The sequence below is a fragment of the Colletotrichum godetiae genome, assembly GCF_030913485.1.
Source record: "Colletotrichum godetiae strain CBS 193.32 chromosome Unknown BDP55scaffold_85, whole genome shotgun sequence".
NCBI lineage: Eukaryota > Fungi > Ascomycota > Sordariomycetes > Glomerellales > Glomerellaceae > Colletotrichum > Colletotrichum godetiae.
The window spans coordinates 50,422-71,101 of record NW_026851333.1 but is presented as its reverse complement, the minus strand read 5'-3'; the positions used below and the strand labels follow the sequence as shown (position 1 = coordinate 71,101).

The 20,680-nt window shown below is 50.5% G+C and overlaps 10 protein-coding genes across 10 annotated transcripts; 5 read left to right on the top strand and 5 right to left on the bottom strand.

Moving 5' to 3' along the window:
• Window positions 1–1,947: 1,947 nt before the first annotated feature.
• BDP55DRAFT_420068 (uncharacterized protein) lies at window positions 1,948–2,583 on the top strand. The gene is made up of 3 exons (XM_060567446.1): window positions 1,948–2,207; window positions 2,251–2,381; window positions 2,485–2,583. The coding sequence occupies exons 1-3, from the start codon at window positions 2,040–2,042 to the stop codon at window positions 2,540–2,542; spliced, it is 357 nt and encodes a 118-aa protein (XP_060422516.1). The 5' UTR covers window positions 1,948–2,039; the 3' UTR covers window positions 2,543–2,583.
• On the bottom strand, window positions 2,371–3,926 carry BDP55DRAFT_420047 (uncharacterized protein). Its single transcript, XM_060567445.1, has 4 exons — window positions 3,648–3,926; window positions 3,184–3,602; window positions 2,646–3,135; window positions 2,371–2,572 (listed from the first exon to the last, which is right to left on the bottom strand). The coding sequence occupies exons 1-4, from the start codon at window positions 3,732–3,734 to the stop codon at window positions 2,534–2,536; spliced, it is 1,035 nt and encodes a 344-aa protein (XP_060422515.1). The 5' UTR covers window positions 3,735–3,926; the 3' UTR covers window positions 2,371–2,533.
• A 2,614-nt stretch (window positions 3,927–6,540) lies between these two features.
• BDP55DRAFT_773794 (uncharacterized protein) lies at window positions 6,541–7,053 on the top strand (the record flags this gene model as incomplete). Its single annotated transcript, XM_060581188.1, has 2 exons — window positions 6,541–6,916; window positions 6,984–7,053. The coding sequence occupies exons 1-2, from the start codon at window positions 6,564–6,566 to the stop codon at window positions 7,051–7,053; spliced, it is 423 nt and encodes a 140-aa protein (XP_060422514.1). The 5' UTR covers window positions 6,541–6,563.
• A 946-nt stretch (window positions 7,054–7,999) lies between these two features.
• On the bottom strand, window positions 8,000–9,515 carry BDP55DRAFT_721194 (uncharacterized protein). Its single transcript, XM_060578504.1, has 2 exons — window positions 8,931–9,515; window positions 8,000–8,877 (listed from the first exon to the last, which is right to left on the bottom strand). The coding sequence occupies exons 1-2, from the start codon at window positions 9,185–9,187 to the stop codon at window positions 8,223–8,225; spliced, it is 912 nt and encodes a 303-aa protein (XP_060422513.1). The 5' UTR covers window positions 9,188–9,515; the 3' UTR covers window positions 8,000–8,222.
• Window positions 9,516–10,566: 1,051 nt separating this feature from the next.
• On the top strand, window positions 10,567–11,318 carry BDP55DRAFT_566587 (uncharacterized protein; the record flags this gene model as incomplete). The annotated part of the gene is made up of 3 exons (XM_060570517.1): window positions 10,567–10,746; window positions 10,797–11,083; window positions 11,129–11,318. The coding sequence occupies 3 exons, from the start codon at window positions 10,567–10,569 to the stop codon at window positions 11,316–11,318; spliced, it is 657 nt and encodes a 218-aa protein (XP_060422512.1).
• A 44-nt stretch (window positions 11,319–11,362) lies between these two features.
• Window positions 11,363–12,572, bottom strand: BDP55DRAFT_638468 (uncharacterized protein; the record flags this gene model as incomplete). Its single annotated transcript, XM_060573121.1, has 3 exons — window positions 11,363–12,141; window positions 12,303–12,444; window positions 12,501–12,572. 3 exons carry the CDS (start codon window positions 12,570–12,572, stop codon window positions 11,363–11,365), a joined length of 993 nt encoding a protein of 330 aa, XP_060422511.1.
• Window positions 12,573–14,255: 1,683 nt separating this feature from the next.
• BDP55DRAFT_566617 (mitochondrial chaperone bcs1) lies at window positions 14,256–15,754 on the top strand (the record flags this gene model as incomplete). The annotated part of the gene is made up of 2 exons (XM_060570522.1): window positions 14,256–14,454; window positions 14,502–15,754. The coding sequence occupies 2 exons, from the start codon at window positions 14,256–14,258 to the stop codon at window positions 15,752–15,754; spliced, it is 1,452 nt and encodes a 483-aa protein (XP_060422510.1).
• A 44-nt stretch (window positions 15,755–15,798) lies between these two features.
• BDP55DRAFT_419956 (uncharacterized protein) lies at window positions 15,799–17,849 on the bottom strand. The gene is made up of 2 exons (XM_060567444.1): window positions 15,987–17,849; window positions 15,799–15,915 (listed from the first exon to the last, which is right to left on the bottom strand). The coding sequence occupies exons 1-2, from the start codon at window positions 17,766–17,768 to the stop codon at window positions 15,892–15,894; spliced, it is 1,806 nt and encodes a 601-aa protein (XP_060422509.1). The 5' UTR covers window positions 17,769–17,849; the 3' UTR covers window positions 15,799–15,891.
• A 690-nt stretch (window positions 17,850–18,539) lies between these two features.
• On the top strand, window positions 18,540–19,047 carry BDP55DRAFT_684570 (uncharacterized protein). The gene has a single exon (XM_060576410.1). It carries the CDS (start codon window positions 18,617–18,619, stop codon window positions 18,908–18,910), a length of 294 nt encoding a protein of 97 aa, XP_060422508.1. The 5' UTR covers window positions 18,540–18,616; the 3' UTR covers window positions 18,911–19,047.
• A 13-nt stretch (window positions 19,048–19,060) lies between these two features.
• On the bottom strand, window positions 19,061–20,258 carry BDP55DRAFT_419779 (uncharacterized protein). Its single transcript, XM_060567443.1, has 2 exons — window positions 20,216–20,258; window positions 19,061–20,149 (listed from the first exon to the last, which is right to left on the bottom strand). The coding sequence occupies exons 1-2, from the start codon at window positions 20,223–20,225 to the stop codon at window positions 19,212–19,214; spliced, it is 948 nt and encodes a 315-aa protein (XP_060422507.1). The 5' UTR covers window positions 20,226–20,258; the 3' UTR covers window positions 19,061–19,211.
• Between the last annotated feature and the right edge of the window lie 422 nt (window positions 20,259–20,680).

Here is a 20,680-nt window from a genome sequence, read left to right as displayed (position 1 = left end):
CCTTACAAGCCTAATCGAGCAATTGGCCTTGCCATCAAGCAAACCTGGTCCGCACCTTGGAGTTGCTGCAGGGCGGTGGGGCTTTGCGATCCATTGGTGGAGATTGCCAGCTTGGTAGCTAGTTAGCGTAAGTAGTGTTCCAGAAGAGCAATCACTTCTCGAGATTAGTGGCAACAGGAGGCCTGGGGGATGAATCTTGACAGCCACAACTCAACGACAGGATTGTGAATGCCCAGTCGAAATCTGCTGTCCACAAATTGGACATGCAGGGCGATGCACACGCCTGCAGTCGCATTTCCCTTTCGATGTAGTGCATGTGGTATGTTTAATCCCTGTATGGGTGATAGCACACTAGCCGACATCCCTGTCGATACTGATAAACAGCGCTTTGCCATAATAGGATTTGTGAGACTTGTCCTGCGATTCTGCCTTCTGCATCACAGTAGGGCTCACCCCACCACCCTCGATTTCGCAGGACAGGTCCGATGATGCTAGTGCAATAGCTGGCCCTGGGCATTACACTCCTCATGTGACGAGCCTTCCCCTGCTTGTCGCCTACGGCACCTGCTCCACACTTCCGAGTGCCTGCCAACCAAAGACGACCAGGGGTCGATTCGCACTAGTTAGAATTCCTTCCGACCTGCATGAGCAGACGTGGCAGAGAATATCTGCGCCCGCCAGGTTTTCCTGCCAATCGCAGACTCGCAGGGTAAGATCAGGCTTGCGCCATGGAACTGGGCCGCGCTGCAAACAAGTATTTCCGGCGCTAGTCTACCGTCCAACAGACGAAAGCACTGCCAGTCGTTCGTTTTCTTGATCCATCGCCAGCGCCGGATCGAATGCTCCCCACTCTCGTTGCCAATCGTTCATCGTTGCTTCTCCAAATCTATCGCCGGGTCTGGGTTCCCTCGGGTCCACGCTCATTCCCGCCAAGTACCAACCATCAGTGTCGATTGTCTGATCTGCTCTCAGTATCGCCGCCGCTGCTGCGTATTTCCGACTTTGCCGACAGTACGTTCATGTTTGGAAAACGTAGTGGGGGAGGACCCCCATGCAAGTTCGCCTGAGGCTCTTAGTACCATCTGCAGCGCCCTGAAGCTATGTCTCCAGGAGGAACGCAAAGGGCCACCTAGAAACTATCTCCAAACGGCGCTCCTCACTCATACGCGTAACGTCACGGATGAAGAAAAAACCTGGGCACTGTTTCTCAAGACCGGAGCTGCACCATTCCTAGCCCTTCTTGTGGCAGATAGGCGTTTACGTGGCAGACACCCACCGCCTGGATGCGATCCGCTGCGCCCATTGTTCAACCTCCCTGTGGCTGAGCAACAGGGGATTGCGGACTCCCTCAAGACGGTTCAAACGTCGCCCAGCATAAGAACGTATATTTATCAAGTGCGCAGTATGTTTTCCGTCTTACTTCACATTTTAACTATCGGTAACTAAGAATGGAAGTCCGTACATACTTTCAAATGCATTATGGTCAAGACCTCTATACTTGCCAATACATCTGCCTAAAACCTTTTACGATTGTACTTCATCGCAAAGCCGGGACTAAGCCTCAAGAAACCATCCAGTCATCAAATACCAGCTCGTCGGCGGAATCTTGCACATCGCATATCAATACAGGTCATCTTCCGAGTTCAAGCTCCCAGACTGCTACAGATTATGTACGGAAGTGAGCTGCGTTGATCGAATCAAATTACCAGGCCATATGACTGACTTGTGTAGATAAACTCATGGGCAAATGCGGCTGAAGCCTGTGTTCTGCGAAAGGATTCTGTAAAGAAAGTAGTTGTTGCATCCAACACACCAGCATGAACCCATCAAAAAATTGAATCATTGCAACTCGACTGATATTCATAAATCTGTGCTGATCATGCCACGTGACTGGAATTACTATGAGCGAATGGCAGCTGCTGACTAAGAGATAAGCGTGCTTCGCTACAGTCATCCTCGCCCATTCCCCGCTCCCAGCCTCCTCTCGAGTCTCCGGGCGTCAGCGATACTACTGCACATACGGCACGGTCGGCTGGAACATGGATCTGGCACAGTTCCTCTATCTTGAGGCAGAGCAGCCAAGCAAAGTTTTGATTCAGTCTGCGGTCGTGCAGGAACCAGAGAACTGGGCAGCAGAAGAGCCCATCGTCCGATGCCCCAAGAGCGAGATACATGAACAGATATTTGAGCACTTCAAAAAAGAACATGTACGTTCACCGACTATATTATGAATATCACTGACACTTCCAGGGCATATCCATCGCCTATAAGATCGGACCCGCATCAATCAAGTCAATTGAGCAAAAAGGCCCCTTCATTCTGAGGACGCTACAACCGACGCAACACGTGCATGTCAGCACACCAGCGGACGCAGTCAATGTGTACATCCCACTACCTTTGAAACCCGCCCCGTCCAGTACAGATCCTGTTGGCCCGATGAGCCACAAGGAGGTTCATCATCTATCCCCACTGATAGTCTACCAGGCACACAGCGACAACAATAAAGAACACATCGTCTGGCAGCCGGGGGTGTTCATATTAATCCCGAGACAAAGCGCAATCTTTGTAGAAGGTATCATTGCTTTTCTTTTACAGCAGTATGTCTGTGTTGAAGGAACGTCTAGCTAAGACAAGTACTCGGCTGCACCAAAACTAGCATTCGACTCGAGAGCACGGCTGTCTAGCGAGACGTGCAGGCCCAAATGTTGAGGGACCGTGGCTGAGCTCCCTTGTATTAGGGAAAGGCTTGCAGCAGGCGACGGGCTTGCCATTGGAAGGGAAAGCTGTGCCGGGGAAGAGTAGGGCCTGGTTGATTGTGGCGTGGCAAAAGAGGTGTAGTCATCAGATAATGCGGATGGTGCAACCTGGTCGAGAGTCTGAAGAGACATAGCGAGTTGAGATGGTGGAGGGCATTGCGAAGACAATTTTGCCCACAAATCCCCCCTCTCCATCATTTGCCGTTCTTTGTCAATATTGACAGCTTCGCGAACAAGCCTGTGGTTCACTAGATAGTTCCAGAGAGCCAAGCCCGTGTCATGATACGGCAGAGCAACATGCAGAGCGTTTTGGCCCTTCAGCTGACACATCACTTTCTGATGGGTTCCGTTGTTTTCTTCAACAGGCAACTTTCGTAGGCTTGGAGTTGTTAGTTGGTTGAGGCGCGCCTGGGCGGGGGGCACTTACGTCGAACGTGCGATATTGATGACCAAAGGCGCACCAAGCGTGAATTTAGAGGCAAGCACCGCGTTCCGCTTTCCTTCATAGACACGGTGTTTGTCGGACTCGGCTATCTTATAGCCATGCGTCCCTCTCACATAAGCCATTGCCATGTGGAGGAAACGTTGCTGGTATTCAGCTTGGCCTTTTTGATTGTCCAAACACTGTGCAGCTTCTTGCAGAGAGGGCTTGGAGAGTTCATCGCCAAAAAACGCCTCAGGCCGCACGGTCCAAAGATGATGGCCTTCTTTGACTATGCTATTGACCATCACGGTCCCAGCACCGTCAAACCTGTCTGGCACAACTATGAGCCGTAGACGCTTCAGCAAGCTCTCTTTGAATTCGCAGTCCAGCTGTTGCCACATAGATTCAAGAACCGGGAGGATCTACAACGGATTAGCTGAGATCGAGTTCCTGTGGGTGGCACGTACCCCTTCCCCCGGCGGCGCTCCATGCCTGGAGGCGTTGCCCCAGTCCAGGAGTGACTGTCCCAATTGTCGACTTTGCTCTGCGCCCATCTCGAATCCGTTTAGTCTGACGGCGGAATAGATCGGGCAGTGGAACGAACTCCAGCTGATGTGGGACGCGTCTTGCGAATCTGGGGCGGCTTATTATGCATGATTCAAATGCCATGTCTGACAAATGTGTTGGGGGCCAACCGGTTGGAGGCCAGTAAGGTGGAGCGCCTAGTCATATGCGGAGTATTCCGTAGATGCAGGATGATGCTGGCAAGTAGCCCTGTCACTCCGCACTACAGCAGGCGCGATACGCAAGCAGGTTTGGGCTCATACAGGACCACACTAGTCTCTGGGTGTACGATACTTTAGGATCAGATCGACACCCGAAGTAGTGTACACGGTACTACGTAGTGCACTTATCTCGCGCGGGTGGGCTAGCAGCACGCTAGCAAGCTCCCCGACCCGCTAAGGGTGGGGATTCAGCAGTCATGGTAGACACGCCCCGAGGTGGCGTACGAACGTCTGAACAACGACTCAGGCCGATGTGCCGCTCGAGAGGCTTCAGAGCAAGTTCTCCGTCAAGTTCTGGCGTGAGTTCGTGGTGCTGCTGCACATGAGCGCTACACTAGGCCGATCTATTGATTGCAGGCATTTATGCGAAGGGCGCTTCCAAAATGGGCCGGAGTCCCTAGACCCCCTACGGCGAGATGGGTAACGTAGATTGCTGCGGCTGTCCAATGTTCTTGTACTTCAGCGTCTGACTTTTCAGGGAACCAATTTTAGGCGAGCAAAAGGCCAAGCGCTGGAGGATCATCATGGCAAATAGAACAGAGGAAGTCAGATAAGATACTGGCGTTCCAGCCCGAAACACTTGAAGTAGAGGTGTCAACCGTTGACTCATGCGTGCTGGTACTTTCGAACGCTCATTTCTGATTTTGTGGTGCCTCATATAGACAAGAACTGCGCGCTACTCAAAGGAGGGAGTGAGATGGTCAACAAAGCGCCGAGCAACGCTGCGACAGTGATCAGCGTGCTCAGCGTGCTCATTGGTGGAGGGGAAGCGCACACATCCTATTCCAATAACACAATATGCAGACGGTGGATTGTCAATACTGCGCCGTCTAGGTGTTCGATGATCCCGTACACACATCTCTTAAAGGACGACTGTCCCCGAGTTGCTCGGTCTCAATTGCTTGTTCCATCTCCGGTCACAGCTTGCCCATAGGCTAACATCTTGATCTTCGAACCATTCTGCGGAAAGTATCATATTCAGGTTCAAAGCTTGAGTGTCCCAAAGTCGCAATGAGATGCATCAGGAGGTTGACCAATATTTTTCGCTTACGTACAAGATTCTCTCGTTCTCGAGACGATGCAATCGGCCACCGAGTCTCGACCCAACAAAGCAAGAGAACCTCTAAAGATCATGCTCGACGATGTGTTCAAGATATCGACGGCCTTATATCCGAACAGACATTGCTGAGACTGTTGAAAACCAAATTTGGCACCGCATTCCGATTGATACGTGTTAGTTTTACTTTTGTGAACAGCTTGTTCGAAGTTTTCCTGCTAACTGATGACAGACGCGCTCGAAGTATTATAGACTGTTTGCGCAACAACCACTGAATAATGATGAGATCATGAGCTGTTGTTATGGGAGAACTTGGGCTGCCAGAAGAAGTGAATAAAGCTCCTATTCTTGAGAGTTTTGTAACTGATGGTCCAGTTAGTAATGTGACACACATCTTGCTGAGTGACTTCTGCCGGTGAAATTTCCCTGGGCCATGCACTTCATTGCTTCTCATTTCCGCCCGGCATTGCCAATATGCCGCGATTACGGCGTCCGCCTCCAGAATACGGCAGAGCGGATCGAAGGATTGGCAGACTGGATTCTTTAGCGCTGCTATGCTCCATGCCCTCCATCAAGGGGCTGTAGTCGCTGACATAAAGTCTGCTTCGTCTCATATGCGTTGTCACTAATCTCAAAAGAATAAGTGAATTGCTATTCCATGGGCCATTCTTTTGCTACCTTTGCGTGTTTGCATTACAGCGGAGTGTATTCCTGGCACATATACTAGGCTTTCGGTACGACGAGGGATAGGGTGATTGAAAATAATTCCAAGCAAAGAGTCCTTGACGTGTTGGAACATGGGCTAGGAGTGGCTGGTTTCAACACTGTCTCAAATACACCAAGCAACAGAAGGAGGATGGCCAATTCTGGCCACCCTAGAAGCAATTTTGGTTTGGTTCCTTGATACTGCTTGCCTGCGGAATGGAAAACGAACCAGCTACCTGGAGTATTGATAGTTCTAAGTCACCACATGATACCTTCCTTGCTGTCCCGCCACTCGACCGATTGGTGAATTCCACTCTCCTACATGGACAAATAGTCACCTTTTCAACGAAAGGACGTCCTCTTTAGGCAGTTCGTCACTGCCAAATATTCAGAACACGGATACGAGTATCCACAACATTGCAGCAGAATCCTTGAGGTACACATCCTCGTGTAAGTATTTAGTCGCATACGCTGGCCAGATTAGCCCCAGGCGCCATGCGAACTGCGACATGCTGGATCGCACGCAGACACAAGGGTATCGGCTCCAGAACAGCTGCAAGACATCCCTGCCAGTAATCGGCCACATAGTGGTAGTCGAGGCCGCGAAAGGCATGGCTGCTGATTAGGCAGACGCGACAAAGATGACGGGTCCGTACGTGTCGTTGCGATGAACATTGCTGAGTAACTACCGGTGTTTGATCACACGGCTACCAGCTTGAGAGTGCGGCCCGTTCTATATCTGAAGCCAGTGATCTCCTCCTGTTGTGCCCGGGACTTTAATACCCACATTCCCGCATTATTTTTGAGCTTAATCAACTCTGAAGACCCTACGAACAATGACCAGCCCTCTAGAACAGCTCCTTGAGGCCGCGGCCATGGATTCCGACGGCATCGTGCAGCCCACGTACAAATTTTCGGCTGACCTCTGTTACCGCACAAAAGGAGAAGCCAATAGAAAAGACGGTCTAAAGACAATCTTGACACGGCTCTACTATTCTGTCACGAAGGAAGAGTACCAAGGGGCTGTCAGGTGGACTGAGGCTCTGACGCACTGGATTACCCTCGAGCACGGCGTGCCTCGTAAAGTGCGTGCGGCGTTGACTCAAATATATTACGACCTGGCATTGACGCCCGGAATGGAGAGTACGTCAGCGATGGCATTCAGCGACATTGCTCCCAAACTTGTTTAGTAGGTCATACTTTAGCCTTTGAGACGTCTGAAGGCTCTTTTGGCATGGCTGACTCGGTCGTTGCAGTGACATGCATGGCGAACGCTGCCTCGAGCAAGGCAAGGACATCAATCTGGATGTCTTATACCAAATGTAGGAGAGAACACGATTTGAGTGCCAATACCATCAGTTCCGGCCGGGGCGAGAGTTACGGTAGTGGGCACCGAGTTGGCTCCGGCTGCAGTGAGAGTGGTATAGGGGCTGGTGAAGGCACCTCCCGCACGCGCTGTCGGCACCAGAACGATCTGGGTGCCGGTGGCTGTTACGACATCAGCAACTCCCCCTGCAGTATCAGTGATCTATTGCAAGCTGAAGAGGTGTTTGCCCGAGCATCTGGGATAAGGCATCCAAAAGTAGAATTGCCGCAAGCTCTGCAAGCTGACCAAGGGGATGTGGTGAATGGTGATGAGAAGGAGGCCCTGTACAGAGAGATACAAAAATAAAAAACCCTTTTGGGAAGCTTCATTGGTAAATAGATTAGCTAAAAGGGGAGATATAATTCAGGGATCGAGCCTCGTTCTGCTGCTGCTATGGACCGTCTTTCCATCTAGTCGCTTTGTTCTGTCAGCTGGTGTGAGTCTGTCAATCCTGAGTGTGCCCGTTCTGTGTTGGCATATCGCTCTTAACTCTAAAATAGACCTGATAGTAGCGAGTGCATTTGGCGGTTTGGTCTTCCTCATCGCGACTTCCCTGGATTCTATGCGTGACTGAACGGGAAAGGTGCCGTTCAGCAGATTGTTAATTGGGCGATGCGACTGTCGTACAAGTCTAGTTACGTACAAGTGTGACGGAACGACAGTGCTTGGGTTTACTACCGTTGAGCCAGCGGGCCAAAGGCACAATGTTCGGTCGAAAGACCGAACCCCAAGCTCCTCCATGACCGACCCTTGACAACAAGTCTAGTTACGTACAAGTCTAGTTACGTATAAGTCTAATCACATCAAATGGCGAACGTCTTTCCTGCCAACATATGATGACAGGATAATTTTCTCTCTAGTCTGAAAAGTTGAAGATGTAAATCAAGAGTATATTTTGAAAAATCACTGGCTCTATACAGTAGGATAGGAATCCTCATATTCGAAACGATTTTCACTTAGCGCAAGCAGCTGATGCTTGGCCAATGAGCCTTGAAACATATAGCACATCCAAGGGAAAATATACAGAATTGAATGTGGTAGGCAAACTCGCGGTCGTTATTTCGATTACTTGTACCGATCAGTGAACTTGACTCCGTTAAGTCGATGTCACTGGACTCCCCTCATCGGCCTATGGCAGGAGTTTGACGACGATACAACGATCATCAATAGCGTCATGCTGAGTACCAGCCGTATCTACGGTGTCAAAATGCTCGCCACTTTGATTTCTTGAGCATATGCTGAGTGTTGATCCTGAAGCTGGGCTGGAATTATTGGCATGTGGCGATAGGGATTGATTCGAACCGCAACTTTGCCGGCTTGTTTCTGGATGGGAAGGAGAGGCGTCGTTAGTCCAATGTGGGAAGTAGACGCCCGTGTGACGTTCAGATTCAGTTACATAGACTGTATCGTGTTGGTCTGACGTGCGAAAGGGGTCCTTGGTGGAATAAAGATTTGGCTGGACAGTCTCAATACTCAGTCCAAAGGGTGGTCTTGTAAGTGTTTGGGAAAACACAGGAGCCAAAGTTGAATCATCTGGCTGAAAAATGACCAGCGAATCGTCCTCCACGATACCGATATCAATTGAATAGATCATGGGCGAGCCGTGGCCAGCCACGGGAGTTTGAGTAGCTGTGCCGACCGCCCGGCCTGACGGACCCATCCGCACAGCCACCTCGCCGGGAGAACGAGAGAAGGAGGCAGTGGCTATCACCCGGTGTTCTTCTGGAGATGGAATCCAAACCAGCTGAGCAAAGGGTTGCCATGGAGATGTGAACTTCACTCGTCTGCTCATTGTCAGGTTTATTATCAACATCGAAGCATACGGGGGCATCCTTACAATTTGAAATGATCGGTTTTTAGTCTCCAGACGTAGTTGCATACGGGATGACCAGAATAACGGATGATCTCTGCTCGAATGCTAATCATTTCAGGATACATCAAATGAATAGCAACCGAGCCTGTTCCGCCTATCGTGCCGTTGTGGTTGACGTACAAGACTTGTTGTTGTTCACCTTCTGTCGTCAGAAGAGAACCATTGGGTCGTCGCACCGCCACTCGAGCAGTCCGGTAGAGGAAAATCGCAGGTAGGGACATAATACGGTTTGCAGAAGAACAGATAGGGAGAGGCTACTACCAATATGGGATGCAGGAAGAACGTTCTGGATACCCTTCGGCTTAATGCCAACTGGTGAGGGCTAATTTATACAGTATAAGTCCATGTTCAAGAATGAGTGAGCCGGTATGGCACTGACGCGCAGTATACAGCTACATGTTCTTTGCATCCGAGAGCTAAGAGAGCAAGGTACATTACCAAGACGGTAACTGTCCTTGGCCCACGATCCTGACCGTATATGTTCTGATCCTATGGTGATGAGTAGATATGTATTTATCGAAGCTTATATAATGACCATTTGAGAGTTACTTTATCCGAAAATGGAAAAATCTCCGTTAGCATCTGATCGCATTTGGTGTGGCCATAGCTCACACAGGAGCTAGGTGCCCTTCTCAATCTCCACATTCCACAGACCCCCCTAAATGGCCAGGGACTTGCTCCGAGCAGAACATAAAATGTGTTCCGCATAAGCAGCCACTACCCGAGACAACCAGTTGGCGTTACCCGCATGTGGGCGCTGTTGTCACGGAACATGTTTTTTTGTTCTGGGTGGCAAGGAAGTTGCGAATCATCTGTCTATGAGTATGATGCGGGAAGCTATCCACCAAATCGAGCCTTCTTCGTCGTATGTCGCGCTGCGGGCAGTGAACGACTCGCCAGATTTTGTCATTCCTTTGCCTTTCATAGAACACCATATCTTCTTGGCAGGGTTTGCATCCGTTCACCCACGCGGAATCACTGCCGACAAGCGACAGGCGTGAACAATGTAGCACGTTTGCAGCCGCTATCATAGCCAGCGGTCTGTCCTGAGCCAAGAGTTTGCGTATTCAGTCGATTTCCTCATCGTACGGCAGCAGCCATGAATCAGATTTCTCGGCTAGCGTTAGGGGATGACAACAGCAGGCGCACACAGAGAAGAGCCACTCTTCGGAACAGCCCCCAGTGAACAGGTGCAATTGGGGAACACTTCAGCAATCGCCTTGGTCTATCAGAACGAGCCTCCATTTTTAATTTATTTCTAAGCCAGGGCATGTGCTACACCCAAAATAGGCCAATCGATCGTCTGGCGGCTCCCCCAGGTCGAGTGGCAACTGGGAGCCGTCTGTATAAGAAACCTTTGGTAGCTTAAAAGGTTTCCGTCAGCTGGCCGCCCCCGCCAAACGATCAGGCGCAGCAAGGCTAATCGAGTAATCGGCGGAATTACGTATATCCGACACGCCAGTCGAAATCATCAACCGCGGGGCTGTTTGGGCATCATCAAGGATATGTGATATTCCATGACCGTGGTACAGCCTGACGGCCGTCATTTTCCCGATCGACACAGCCCACTGCCTTGACCTCTTCGCACAACACCTCTTTCATGGCTTTGAATACCTCTTTATCCGCAGTAGATGTGCGACGAGCATTCACCGAAGCTGCCTTTCTCTATGCTAATGACGCATCGGTGGGGCAGCGCGTTAAGGAGTTCCAACAGAGGGGGTTTCCAATCGAGTCTGCCGACGGCTTGGATTTCTGCAAACAGAATGTGTTTGAGGATCAGGTATGAACGTCCAGGTTTTCCCAGAATAGGTGTTGTTGACAGTTCGCTAGCGAGTTCGGCTCGTTTTGGAGGCTTTATTCCCATGGTGTGCAGTTGGGATCTATGAAGTTTACCGTAGTAGCCCCGAGTGCATCTACGGTTATATGACTGGGCTGAACTCCGAACTGAAAGCCGCAGTAGTACGACTGCAGAGCCCGGGCTCAAGCGTAGTTGTACTCGACGGCTCGCATCGACTCCCTATCAGAGGTTTCGTCGCTTCAAACGGCCTCTTGGAAATCCCATACGCCCCCCTTAGAAACTGTAAAGAAATCGAGATCGACATGGCAGAGGGCGGCCTGTATGTCTTCCATCCACTTGTCATTCCTCAATCTAATCATCATAGGATAATACACGATGCACGTTTACAGATCCGATCGATGAAAGGCTATTCGGTTCAGCTTTGTTTCGCAACGGAAGATGAGATACAGGGCTGGCCTAGAAAGAAGTTCCCTGACAGCCAGGCGCTGAAGCAGCAAGCTATTGCTATGGAAACACCAACAATGGGTGTCAATTTTGTATTCGGAGATCAATGATATTCAGCATGTTGGTATAATACGTGTCTCCTGAGAACACAGTCTCAATACCCAAGTGGCCCATATCCGTCGCCAGTTCTCTCGGTGGAGGTGACCATGTTCGAACCCACAGAGTTGGTCACTCCGTGCTCAGCTCCTGACATCGCCTGTCCATTAAGCTCGTGCTCTACATCGTGCAACCCAAACATTTGCGTCGACATATACATGAGCGGAGCTTTCGATACGAGTGTTGTGCCTGCGTACATGAGCGGCGCCTTGGACATAGATATCATGTCCGCAAAAGGATCGAGGCCGTGTGCACCATACTCTGCCACAGCGACATGAGATGGATCAGAAGTTGGAAGGGCGTGGTAGAACTGCGACTGTGGCAAAGAGGGCTCTCCCAAGTTTAATGATAGATCGAGGCTGGAGCCCATAGGCAGGAGGTTCAACGGTTTAGAGAAGGTCTCGGTATTACTTGAAACCGGCTGGTCATCAACATTGTCCGTGGTGGCCATGGAAGGTCCAAGAATGTCTTTGACCTCGTGCGCAGGCTTGCTGAAAGCTGATGTTGTTGGAAGTTCAGTTCCAATGCCACCATTCTCCGTCTTTCGTCTTTTGTGACGCTGATGTGTGTCTTCTTCTATTGGGTCTTTTGTATGGGCGGCACGAGAACTCTCTGTCCTGGCTTCTCTCAATTGTATGTCCACCTGTCGCCGAAGTGCCTTCCGTCGCTGCAAGATTTGTATGGTCGATTTACCCTTCTTGCAGTTGTGGTGAAGATAGGTACTCGCGCGTTCCATAATGCGTCCGCACGACGGGCAAAGTTCGTAGCATGGAGTATCTGCAAATTGGGATATTAGAGATAATTGACGAAATAAGGGACGGGCATTGTACGAATCGCGAAGTGTCTCTGGAGCTCTTTCAAGTTTCGGAATTCCTTTAATTTGCGGCATTCATGCTGCGGGCAACGTAGATCGACGTCTTCTGCACTGCTCCTCTCACTTTCAGAGTCAAAGTCAAAGGAGGCACCAGTATCGCCTAAGCGATTGCCAGGTTTGTCATCGCCGGAAACATGACTGTTGGGGGGGGAATGGACGTGTGCCAGGCATCTCAGCAACTCGCGCACATGATACTGAGCCTGGGACTAAGCACAATTTTTTTTTTAGAGGCGTGTGCCAACGTCAGAGAGAGGGCACTCACCTGATAGAATCCAATATGCTCGTGCAACGCCTCGGAGGTAGTGAATTGATCCGAGCAAGTTTGACATTCCATGGTTAACGGTAAGTACTGCAATGATGACAGCTTCGGGCTTCTGGGAGCCATTCAACGAAGTCATCACGTGTCGGGCATCCATGCCTGCCTGGTTCGGGTAGATTTCGGGTCGGAAAGCATTGGCACAGCGACAGCCGTGGCACATAAAGTAGTACCCAAGCCCCGACGCCTCACGCAGGCGCGAACTTTTAAGTCTCCTAGCAACCTTTCATCGAATACTTCCCTGTTCGTTTCCTCTGCACTATCATGATCTTCAATCGGTGACTAACAGTGTCCTTAGGGGACTTTTTACGCCTTTTCTTCACACGATTTCTCTATCAAGATGGCTGAAAAATGCAAGCGATGCGACGGCAAAGGTGTCAACGGAGGATTCAAATGCACTTGGTGCGACGGCACTGGGGATGAGCCAGCTCAAACCAAAGCTCAGGTTTTCAGTAATGCACAGATACTTGCTGGCTAGAGGCATTCTGTACAGTCACTTGTACAACTAATGAGACTCTGGTAACTAATTGTTCGGCATAAAATAAAATGTCTACCTATCTTACAAGAGCAGCCCATTTGGTCGTGATGCTAACACCTACGTTCCTTACTAAGTCGCAGTGCGAAAGCAGGAAAACGAATTCGACGTCACGCCTACCTGCCTGTCTTGAGGCACTTGGCTAGTTCCATGTGATGACTGACCTCGGCTCTTCGTGTCCGGAACAAGATATTTTGTTCGACCTGTGCGGAACAAAATTCCTTGTTCTAGCGTGCTCACCTGCCCCACCCATTTGTTCGGGTGGCATCGGCCTGAGTCCGCAGCCTAACCAGCTCACCACACAACTGAATATGCCCACACACCAACGTTTTGCGCCGGAATCATCATCTTACTCAAAGACTAGAACAGAGAAAGCTTCCTGAAAACCAACGCAAATCATTGGGGTCCATGTGGGATACGATCATCAACACAAATCAAAGAGCCGCAACATATTACCGTGGCGTACCATCCGAACTGCGGATCGAAATCCTGGTTGAGATCAGGCTTAGGGCCATGTCCAGTCACATTCACATGAAGGTGAATTCGGAACAAGGAAATTTGTGCTGAACATGATACTGGGGTTACGCTCCAGGGATCCTCGTTCCTTGCTCTCCACTCTACTCGGAACATATCATCTTGTTCCACCTGATGGGGTGTTGAGGGTTTTTATTGAATTAAGCCATATATTGGCTTAAGCGGAAAAGCCCGACACAGTTAACCGAGTGAGAGGGGAAATCGGCCGCCTTACGAGACACAAGCCACGGAAACGTTTCATTGGTTCATGCGCGTTTTCCATTTCAACCACCCAACCAAGAACTCCAAGGGCCACGACTTGCATCCGACATCACGCATGAACCTAGCGTTTGCATGGCAATACTAGGGCAATGTCAAGGGTCGTCGTGACTTATGGGGGAAGGGAAACTGTAGTGGTCAACAGCTTTTCGACCGTCCCGAGATGGTCTCCATGCGCTCCCTCTTGTGCCATGGAGATAGCCAAAATCTATATAATGAGCACATCTCTAGAACTTTAATACTCGGTCTAATCATGCCCGGCCCGTGTCAGTGCTGGTGCGAATGTGAGAAATCTGTCGACGTTCCCTGCTCGAACTTCTGCAAGCGGTGCTGCCGATACTGTCAGACATAACACACGAAGCTCTTTCTGCACCATGCATCATCAAAGTCCTCCACATCTCTCTGCCATGGACATTTTCTTCCCCGGCTTCACTGGCCTCACCACAATACTCCAACAGCTTCTCAATGGAAGATTGGATGGTTACGCCAGTTTGTTGTGTATCTGCGGGATGTTGATGATTTGTGGCAAGTTCTTGGGCAAGACGGTAGGAGGATTCGTCGACACTTACTTCAGTTAGTGAACCCTCCTAAGCCTATAATACATGTCTAACCCCCTCTAGCTACAAAGACCAATGTTCGCGATCCCGACGAGGCATACGACATGCTGGATGCATGGATTTCCAGCCAAGCCTTTGCCAAAGATGCCAGCTCTTCGCTTGTTAGTGTTCAAAGCAGGCAAGGAAGAACTTTAGCCCACTTCAGCCCTGAAAATACAGCTAAGAAGCATCTTCGGTTTACGCCTTGGGGGGAACCGCTGTGTTTCTGGTATCGAGGGCACCGCCTGACGTTACGATGCACGCAAGACAAAGCAGCATTCTTCTCGCGCAACACGATGACAATTTCTTGCGTGGGGCGCTCTTCACGGATTCTGCGGGACCTTATGGAAGAATGTCGCATAGAGTATCTGAAGCATTCTGAAAACAAAACTTCAATTTTCGAAAACCACAACAACGGCTGGAAACGAACCATTACCCGGGACCTTAGGCCGATCGAGACAGTTATTATGAACGAACAAATCAAGCAGACTCTTCTGAAGGATCTACGCTCATTCCTAGACCCCAAAGCTCAGTCCTGGTACGCGAGACGTGGACTGCCGTATCGGAGGGGCTACCTGCTCTTCGGCCGTCCTGGAACCGGAAAAACCAGTCTGAGCATGTCCGTCGCCGGATTTTTTGGACTGGATATCTACGTCCTCAGCCTTGCTATCATGAACGATGAACAGCTCGGTGTCTTGTTCAAGGAGTTGCCTCAACGCTGTGTTGTCCTACTCGAAGATGTTGACGCCGTAGGTACAGCCCAGTCTCGTGTGTCTGAAGTTGATGACTTCGAGTCCCAATCAGAAGATTCACGGAGGTCGCGGAAGCCGCACGGGGCTGTTTCGTTGTCTGGGCTCCTCAATGTTCTTGACGGCGTCGCATCACAAGAGGGACGCGTCCTCATCATGACGACAAACCACATAGAACATCTCGATGAAGCTTTGATTCGATCCGGGCGAGTTGACAAGAAGATCGAATTTCAGCTTGCAGATGCTGGCGTGGTTAGGGAAATATTCAATACGGTGTTTCATCATTCAGAGGAAGAGACGCCGAACTTGAAGGATCGAGAAGCCAGCAACGAAGAAGCCCGGCGACTAGCAGTTCAATTTACAGCCAAAGTACCGGAGCTAGAGTTCAACCCCGCTGACATTTTCTCTTTCCTCCTCGCCAACAGAGACTCACCATCAGACGCTTTGGCCGAGGTGGAGGGATGGGTGTTGCGTACTAGAAAGGAAAGAGCGATGAGCCGGGGAAACTCATGGGTTCAGAGTGACTAATTTGTGGTTCTGTGCTTTTCTTTTCTCTTGGTTTCGCTTTCTTTGATATCAGCCCAACTCCTTGTCAATCCTTACATATGTCGCTATGATTTCCTCCCTCGGCAGCAAACCCGGTCGTACGAATGTCATTCTGACGTTCAAGGCTGTAAAAGTGAAATAGCCTATGTTAAATAGATTCAGCCGCCCGCTTGAGAATTACATTCAGCATCCATCCATGGAGGTGGCTCCCTACTGCTGATCGGGATTCGCCTGTGATCAGGCAATCACCGTCATCCGAGTCCACCAAATTTTCAATCCATTCATGTTCCCGGATATCCCTCTCAGCCACAGGAAATCCGTCTTCTTCTCTTAGCCAAGTAAAGATGCTTCTTGTCATCATCTCCGAGCAGTCGTCGTCAAAGTCGAGATTATCGTACATGACGGTTACTAGGCTGTCGCCCGGCTGTCCGTACTTGGGCCGCAACGACAAGGGAACCATGGGCTTTTGAAACCCCGTCCACTTGCCCTCACGGCTTTGCCAACTGAGTCCTTCGTATGCAAGAGCGTGAGGGAACTGACATCGCGTATGTTGGCGTACTTCGAGGTTAGTATCCCCGATTGCGGTGAGGCCAAAAGGGGCGAAGGGGAAAAGAGGCGCAACATCGTAGGATTGGCCATGGGAGAGGTATAGAAGCCGACATTCGTCAGCGCGAGATATCTCTTCCACGTCAGTTGGCAGAATCGGAACTGGTTCTTGTATGAACGACAAATGAGTTCCTGTCCATGCTGCTACGTGCAGATCGACTTTCCACCAGCCCTGGCGGGCCTCTTGTAAAGTCCGACTGTGTCCTCCGGTAAGGAAAGCGCCTAACCAGAGAAATCCGAGGTCGGGATCCCGTTTCATCAAGACGCGGACAAGAGTTCGCGGTTCTCGCACAGCTTCCGAGTCCAAATATGCGAACGTGCCCTGAAGCCACGCACCGGATATATTGCATAGCACGCCAGGCTCGAAAAATACGCTACTGAGGAGTGCCTTGATACCGATGACATTGCAGCTCAAAGTGAGAAGTTTGTCGAGTTGGGGAAGATTCCCACTAAACAGGGGAGGCGAAACGGCAGGCTTCTCCATAGATTCTCGTTGATGGCAAACTCGGGGAATAGGTAATTGAACTCGTCTGTTGTCGAACTTTGCCAAAGAAAGGAACAAAGCTGCAGCCAAAGCTTCATAACTCTGATGCGCAACCCCGTGATGATCGCAGTAATCGCGCAGATAGCGTAGGGCGGCCATATACGACGCCGCGCCGCTCTGGGCCTGATGTTGTCGCACACAAGGCCTCGTGCCACGTTGCAAATTGACACGGCGGGACGTCGATAATTTCGTGGACCATGGTGAGAAAAGCAGCTGGCCTTTAGCATTCCGAATCCAAGCGCTCCAGCCACCGCTCGGGGCGAGGACCGCTGCCCACCAGCGGGCAGCATCGTCATCAACGTCGCCAACATCTACCATCGCCAGAGGCAGTAATGTGTCATTCGAACATGGAAGATAATTGTCAGCCCAGGCCGTCGTACAGCTGTCGTACTCAGGACCAGACGCTCCAGGAATGATCTCGGCCCAACGCGCGGAGAGAATGTAGGCCCAGGCGAGTATGAGCACAGTAATATGATTGCCCTCTTCGCCATGCCACTGCTCAAAGATGGATAGTGGGTGGGAATTGGATATTTCAACAACCGTAGGGCGATCTGACGCGACTTGAAAGAGAACTTCATCGTGAAAAATTGGTGTATCACAGGACCCAGAAGTGGTTTTCCATACGGCTCTTCCTCTGACAGTAGCTGTATTTGAGAAAAAGCCATCAATTTCGATGTCTTCGGGAAAATGCGGATGGGCTGGGAATGCCGTCTCTAGTTGCTCGAGACAGTTTCGGGGCAGATTGAAATCTGTGATCGCTAGATCGTGTATATTGGACCAAGTCCGGTATGCTTTCTCGTAGGTGGTTTTGAAAGCCTCCCTGTCTGGTCGAACTGCGTCCTCCATGACATCAAGAGTGATTGTTTCGTTCGAGTCGGACTGGTAAATGGACGCGACCGAGAGGAATTAGAACTTGGAGACAAAGACCTGGGCGTTGCAGGAAGCGCGACTCTGTATCGCGTCAGCTGGTCTTAATGATTACTCAGCACCATGCAGAGTAATCCGGATTGGAGCAGCTTTCGCGCCAAGACGCGTTGCTCGACTGCAGCTGTGGGAAACCCAAGACGCCAGTCCACTTTTATTTCCGCAAGCGTGGCCGCAAGGCCACACCACGCCATCTTCAAGGGAGCCTCTCTTCTTTGCGAATGTACAGAGGCGACCGATTTCTTCACTGGAATATGCCCAACTCATTGAACAGGAACATTAGGCGAAAACGGTAGCCTATAAAATAGCTCAAATTAGCATAGACCATGTCGGCTCTGCCTGGCACGTCCCTCTCTACTACGGACGTTGAATACATCATCATCATCATCGTCAACTTCAGCGCAGCTGTCAATCCAAGCGGCTGGGGGGACGCCTCCCGGTCCTCTATGATTGGTCATGGATGATCCATGAATCGCTGCCTTGCTCGCATTGCCGCCCACCACCACCACCACCAGCGTTATCGTTGGTGCCATCTTAATGTTCGGGCGGCTATAATCCTTGCGCTCTAGACCAGGTTCAGCGCTTAATTCTTTGAATAGCAGTCGAAATGGCCAACTTATTTAATGTGTCGCAAGCAGCAGTCGTGGCGACCCGCGGACGATTGCTCACCACGAACTAAGGCCAATAAATTGAATTCAACAACATCTTTTTGACAGGTAAGACTTCGAAACTTGGTCCTTTGAAGACTTGCTTAATGGCCCCATAGCACGATGAAATCATCAAGCGGAAAAGGCTCATGCTCAGTGTGCGGCCATCTCAATAATGTACATGTACGGCGAACCTGCATTGCTAAAGGCTGCAAACAGCAAATCAAAATTTGCGGTGCCTCTTATCATTATTGCCTGACTCTAGATGGCTACGATCGTCACCAGAATGGAGACGTTGTCTGCAGAGAATGTCCGCACCACGGGCGGGTAAGCAAGACTCAAGACTTCTCTCAGAGTCCTGTTGTTGACAGGGATGGGGATGGCAACATTGTGATCGTGAAGGAAGGCATCATGTAGGAACTGTAGATCAACCTTTCCGGTTTTCCACTATCAAATAGTGATGGTGCACACTTCGTTCTGTCGGACGGATGCAAGAACCGTCAGGTGGGTGTGAATCGATACACGCGCTGAATAAATATCCATATTTGAAATTACAAGTTCATTTATCTCGTAAAATTGATAAGAAGAGAGGGGTTGGAGGACTTTGCTCTATGCCAATAGTAGGTAGTACATGCAATAACCTGCTTCTAAATTTTCTATAACCCGACAATCAACGAACAGCCCACGAACTTGTAGTTGTTGTCAGTAGTGCTGTTGATCAAACAATGTCCCAATATTGGTCTTGATTTACCAGTTCATACCGGGGCACCCCTTGACGTACACAAGTCCTGCCGTGTTGGGTCACCAATGGCGTACCTATTTCCGACCGCGAGTGTCCCGAAGCCGGCGATAATGGGACGCTGCTCAACGGGCTCATTCCATCATCAAATCTTCTGGTAGGGCCACTCTCAGATTGCAAATGAGACTCAAAATCCCATTGAAGCGATGGGAGGTACAACTTGAGCGGCGGTAGACGACGAAACCAGCTTTGTTCCGTTTGAGATAAGCTCCGGGCCCCTATCTCAGAGCGTGAATGGATTGTCAATGAGCCTGGTGTTGACACGGGGTTTTCGCTTAATCTATCATTCTTCAGGAAGGGAAGGTTGGTTGGCCTCAAGGGCAGGCTTGGGCGAATTACGTCTTGCGTTGCCGAAACAGGTGAGAGAGGCCGCGCTGAGCGGATCTCCCGTCCCAAATTTGTCGCAAGGATCGTTGACTCTCGGACTTTGCTCTGGGAACCCTGCGGTTCAAAGCGGCCTGAGAGTGCACTGAAGTCAATGGATTCGATGGCCGAACGAGAGGATATCGACAGGGGGGGAGTGACATATGTACTTGACGTGGGTAAACGTGGTCGGATAGTGGTCATGTTGTAACGTGTATCGCTGGTACTTTCTCTGCCTGACCAACTATGCAGTGGCGTGTCGATTCCTGACCGAGACTGCGACGAAATTCGCGAAAGGTAACTGATCTCGAGGCCAGATTCGACGTACTGTGCTCTCGCTAAGCTGGCTTCTAACCACTCGTTCATAGGATCCTGAACCACGGCAGTGAGGCTCATGATCGAATCAGGGCGGGTGTGTTCTACTTGATGCCGTGCCGCAAGATTTTGTACTCTGGCATCTTGAGAGTTCCTATGGCTGACGGTTAGGGGCGCTGCTGTATCAGAGATAAGCAGTGTGCCAGTATCCGTCGGAGGCCTTTGAGGGCTATCTAAATGCGCACATTGTTCCATTTGGGCTTCGCGGTCGCTTGTCCAGGACTGGACCAGGCGCCCATCAAGTGTGACTGTCTCGTCTGATAGCCGGTACGGACCGCAAGCTCCGAGGAAAGAGTATATAAGGTCTTTCTGGACAAATATAACGGAAGCTCTGGGCGGCTGGGCTTCGGCAAGTTGGGGAAGGAACATAACGTCCCGTATGGCGCGTAGCACGCCAACGTATGGAACCCCCCATCGTTGGCTCAGGGGAATTTCGACGCCAGTCTCGACGTCACGTGTGACTGGGGTGCACGGCCTCCGTTGAGGCAGATTACATTTCGAAGTATTGAAACCCAGCATAGAGGCCCTGCTGTAGAATACGGAAATGACTTCTGGATCAGTTCCTGGTAAAGCCCTGTTCTCTGTGCTGTCTTTCCTCGGCTTGAATTGGTCGGTAAGACGTGGAAAATTACGCATAGCGGCGAGAATGA

Excerpts from the sequence above, each read along its gene's own strand:
- BDP55DRAFT_419956 (XM_060567444.1), bottom strand. The coding sequence starts at position 17,768 with ATGGAGGACGCAGTTCGACCAGACAGGGAGGCTTTCAAAACCACCTAC. Across the intron at positions 15,916-15,986 it reads CAGGCGAATCCCGATCAGCA|GCTATTTCACTTTTACAGCC; the intron begins GTAGGGAGCCAC and ends TATTTAACATAG.
- BDP55DRAFT_684570 (XM_060576410.1), top strand. The coding sequence starts at position 18,617 with ATGAAATCATCAAGCGGAAAAGGCTCATGCTCAGTGTGCGGCCATCTC.
- BDP55DRAFT_420047 (XM_060567445.1), bottom strand. The coding sequence starts at position 3,734 with ATGGGCGCAGAGCAAAGTCGACAATTGGGACAGTCACTCCTGGACTGG. Across the intron at positions 3,603-3,647 it reads GAGCGCCGCCGGGGGAAGGG|ATCCTCCCGGTTCTTGAATC; the intron begins GTACGTGCCACC and ends AATCCGTTGTAG. Across the intron at positions 2,573-2,645 it reads AGTCGAATGCTAGTTTTGGT|CTTCTACAAAGATTGCGCTT; the intron begins GCAGCCGAGTAC and ends AAGCAATGATAC.
- BDP55DRAFT_420068 (XM_060567446.1), top strand. The coding sequence starts at position 2,040 with ATGGATCTGGCACAGTTCCTCTATCTTGAGGCAGAGCAGCCAAGCAAA. Across the intron at positions 2,208-2,250 it reads AGCACTTCAAAAAAGAACAT|GGCATATCCATCGCCTATAA; the intron begins GTACGTTCACCG and ends TGACACTTCCAG. Across the intron at positions 2,382-2,484 it reads CCAGCGGACGCAGTCAATGT|GCACACAGCGACAACAATAA; the intron begins GTACATCCCACT and ends ATAGTCTACCAG.
- BDP55DRAFT_721194 (XM_060578504.1), bottom strand. The coding sequence starts at position 9,187 with ATGTCCCTACCTGCGATTTTCCTCTACCGGACTGCTCGAGTGGCGGTG. Across the intron at positions 8,878-8,930 it reads AAAACCGATCATTTCAAATT|ACGAGTGAAGTTCACATCTC; the intron begins GTAAGGATGCCC and ends GACAATGAGCAG.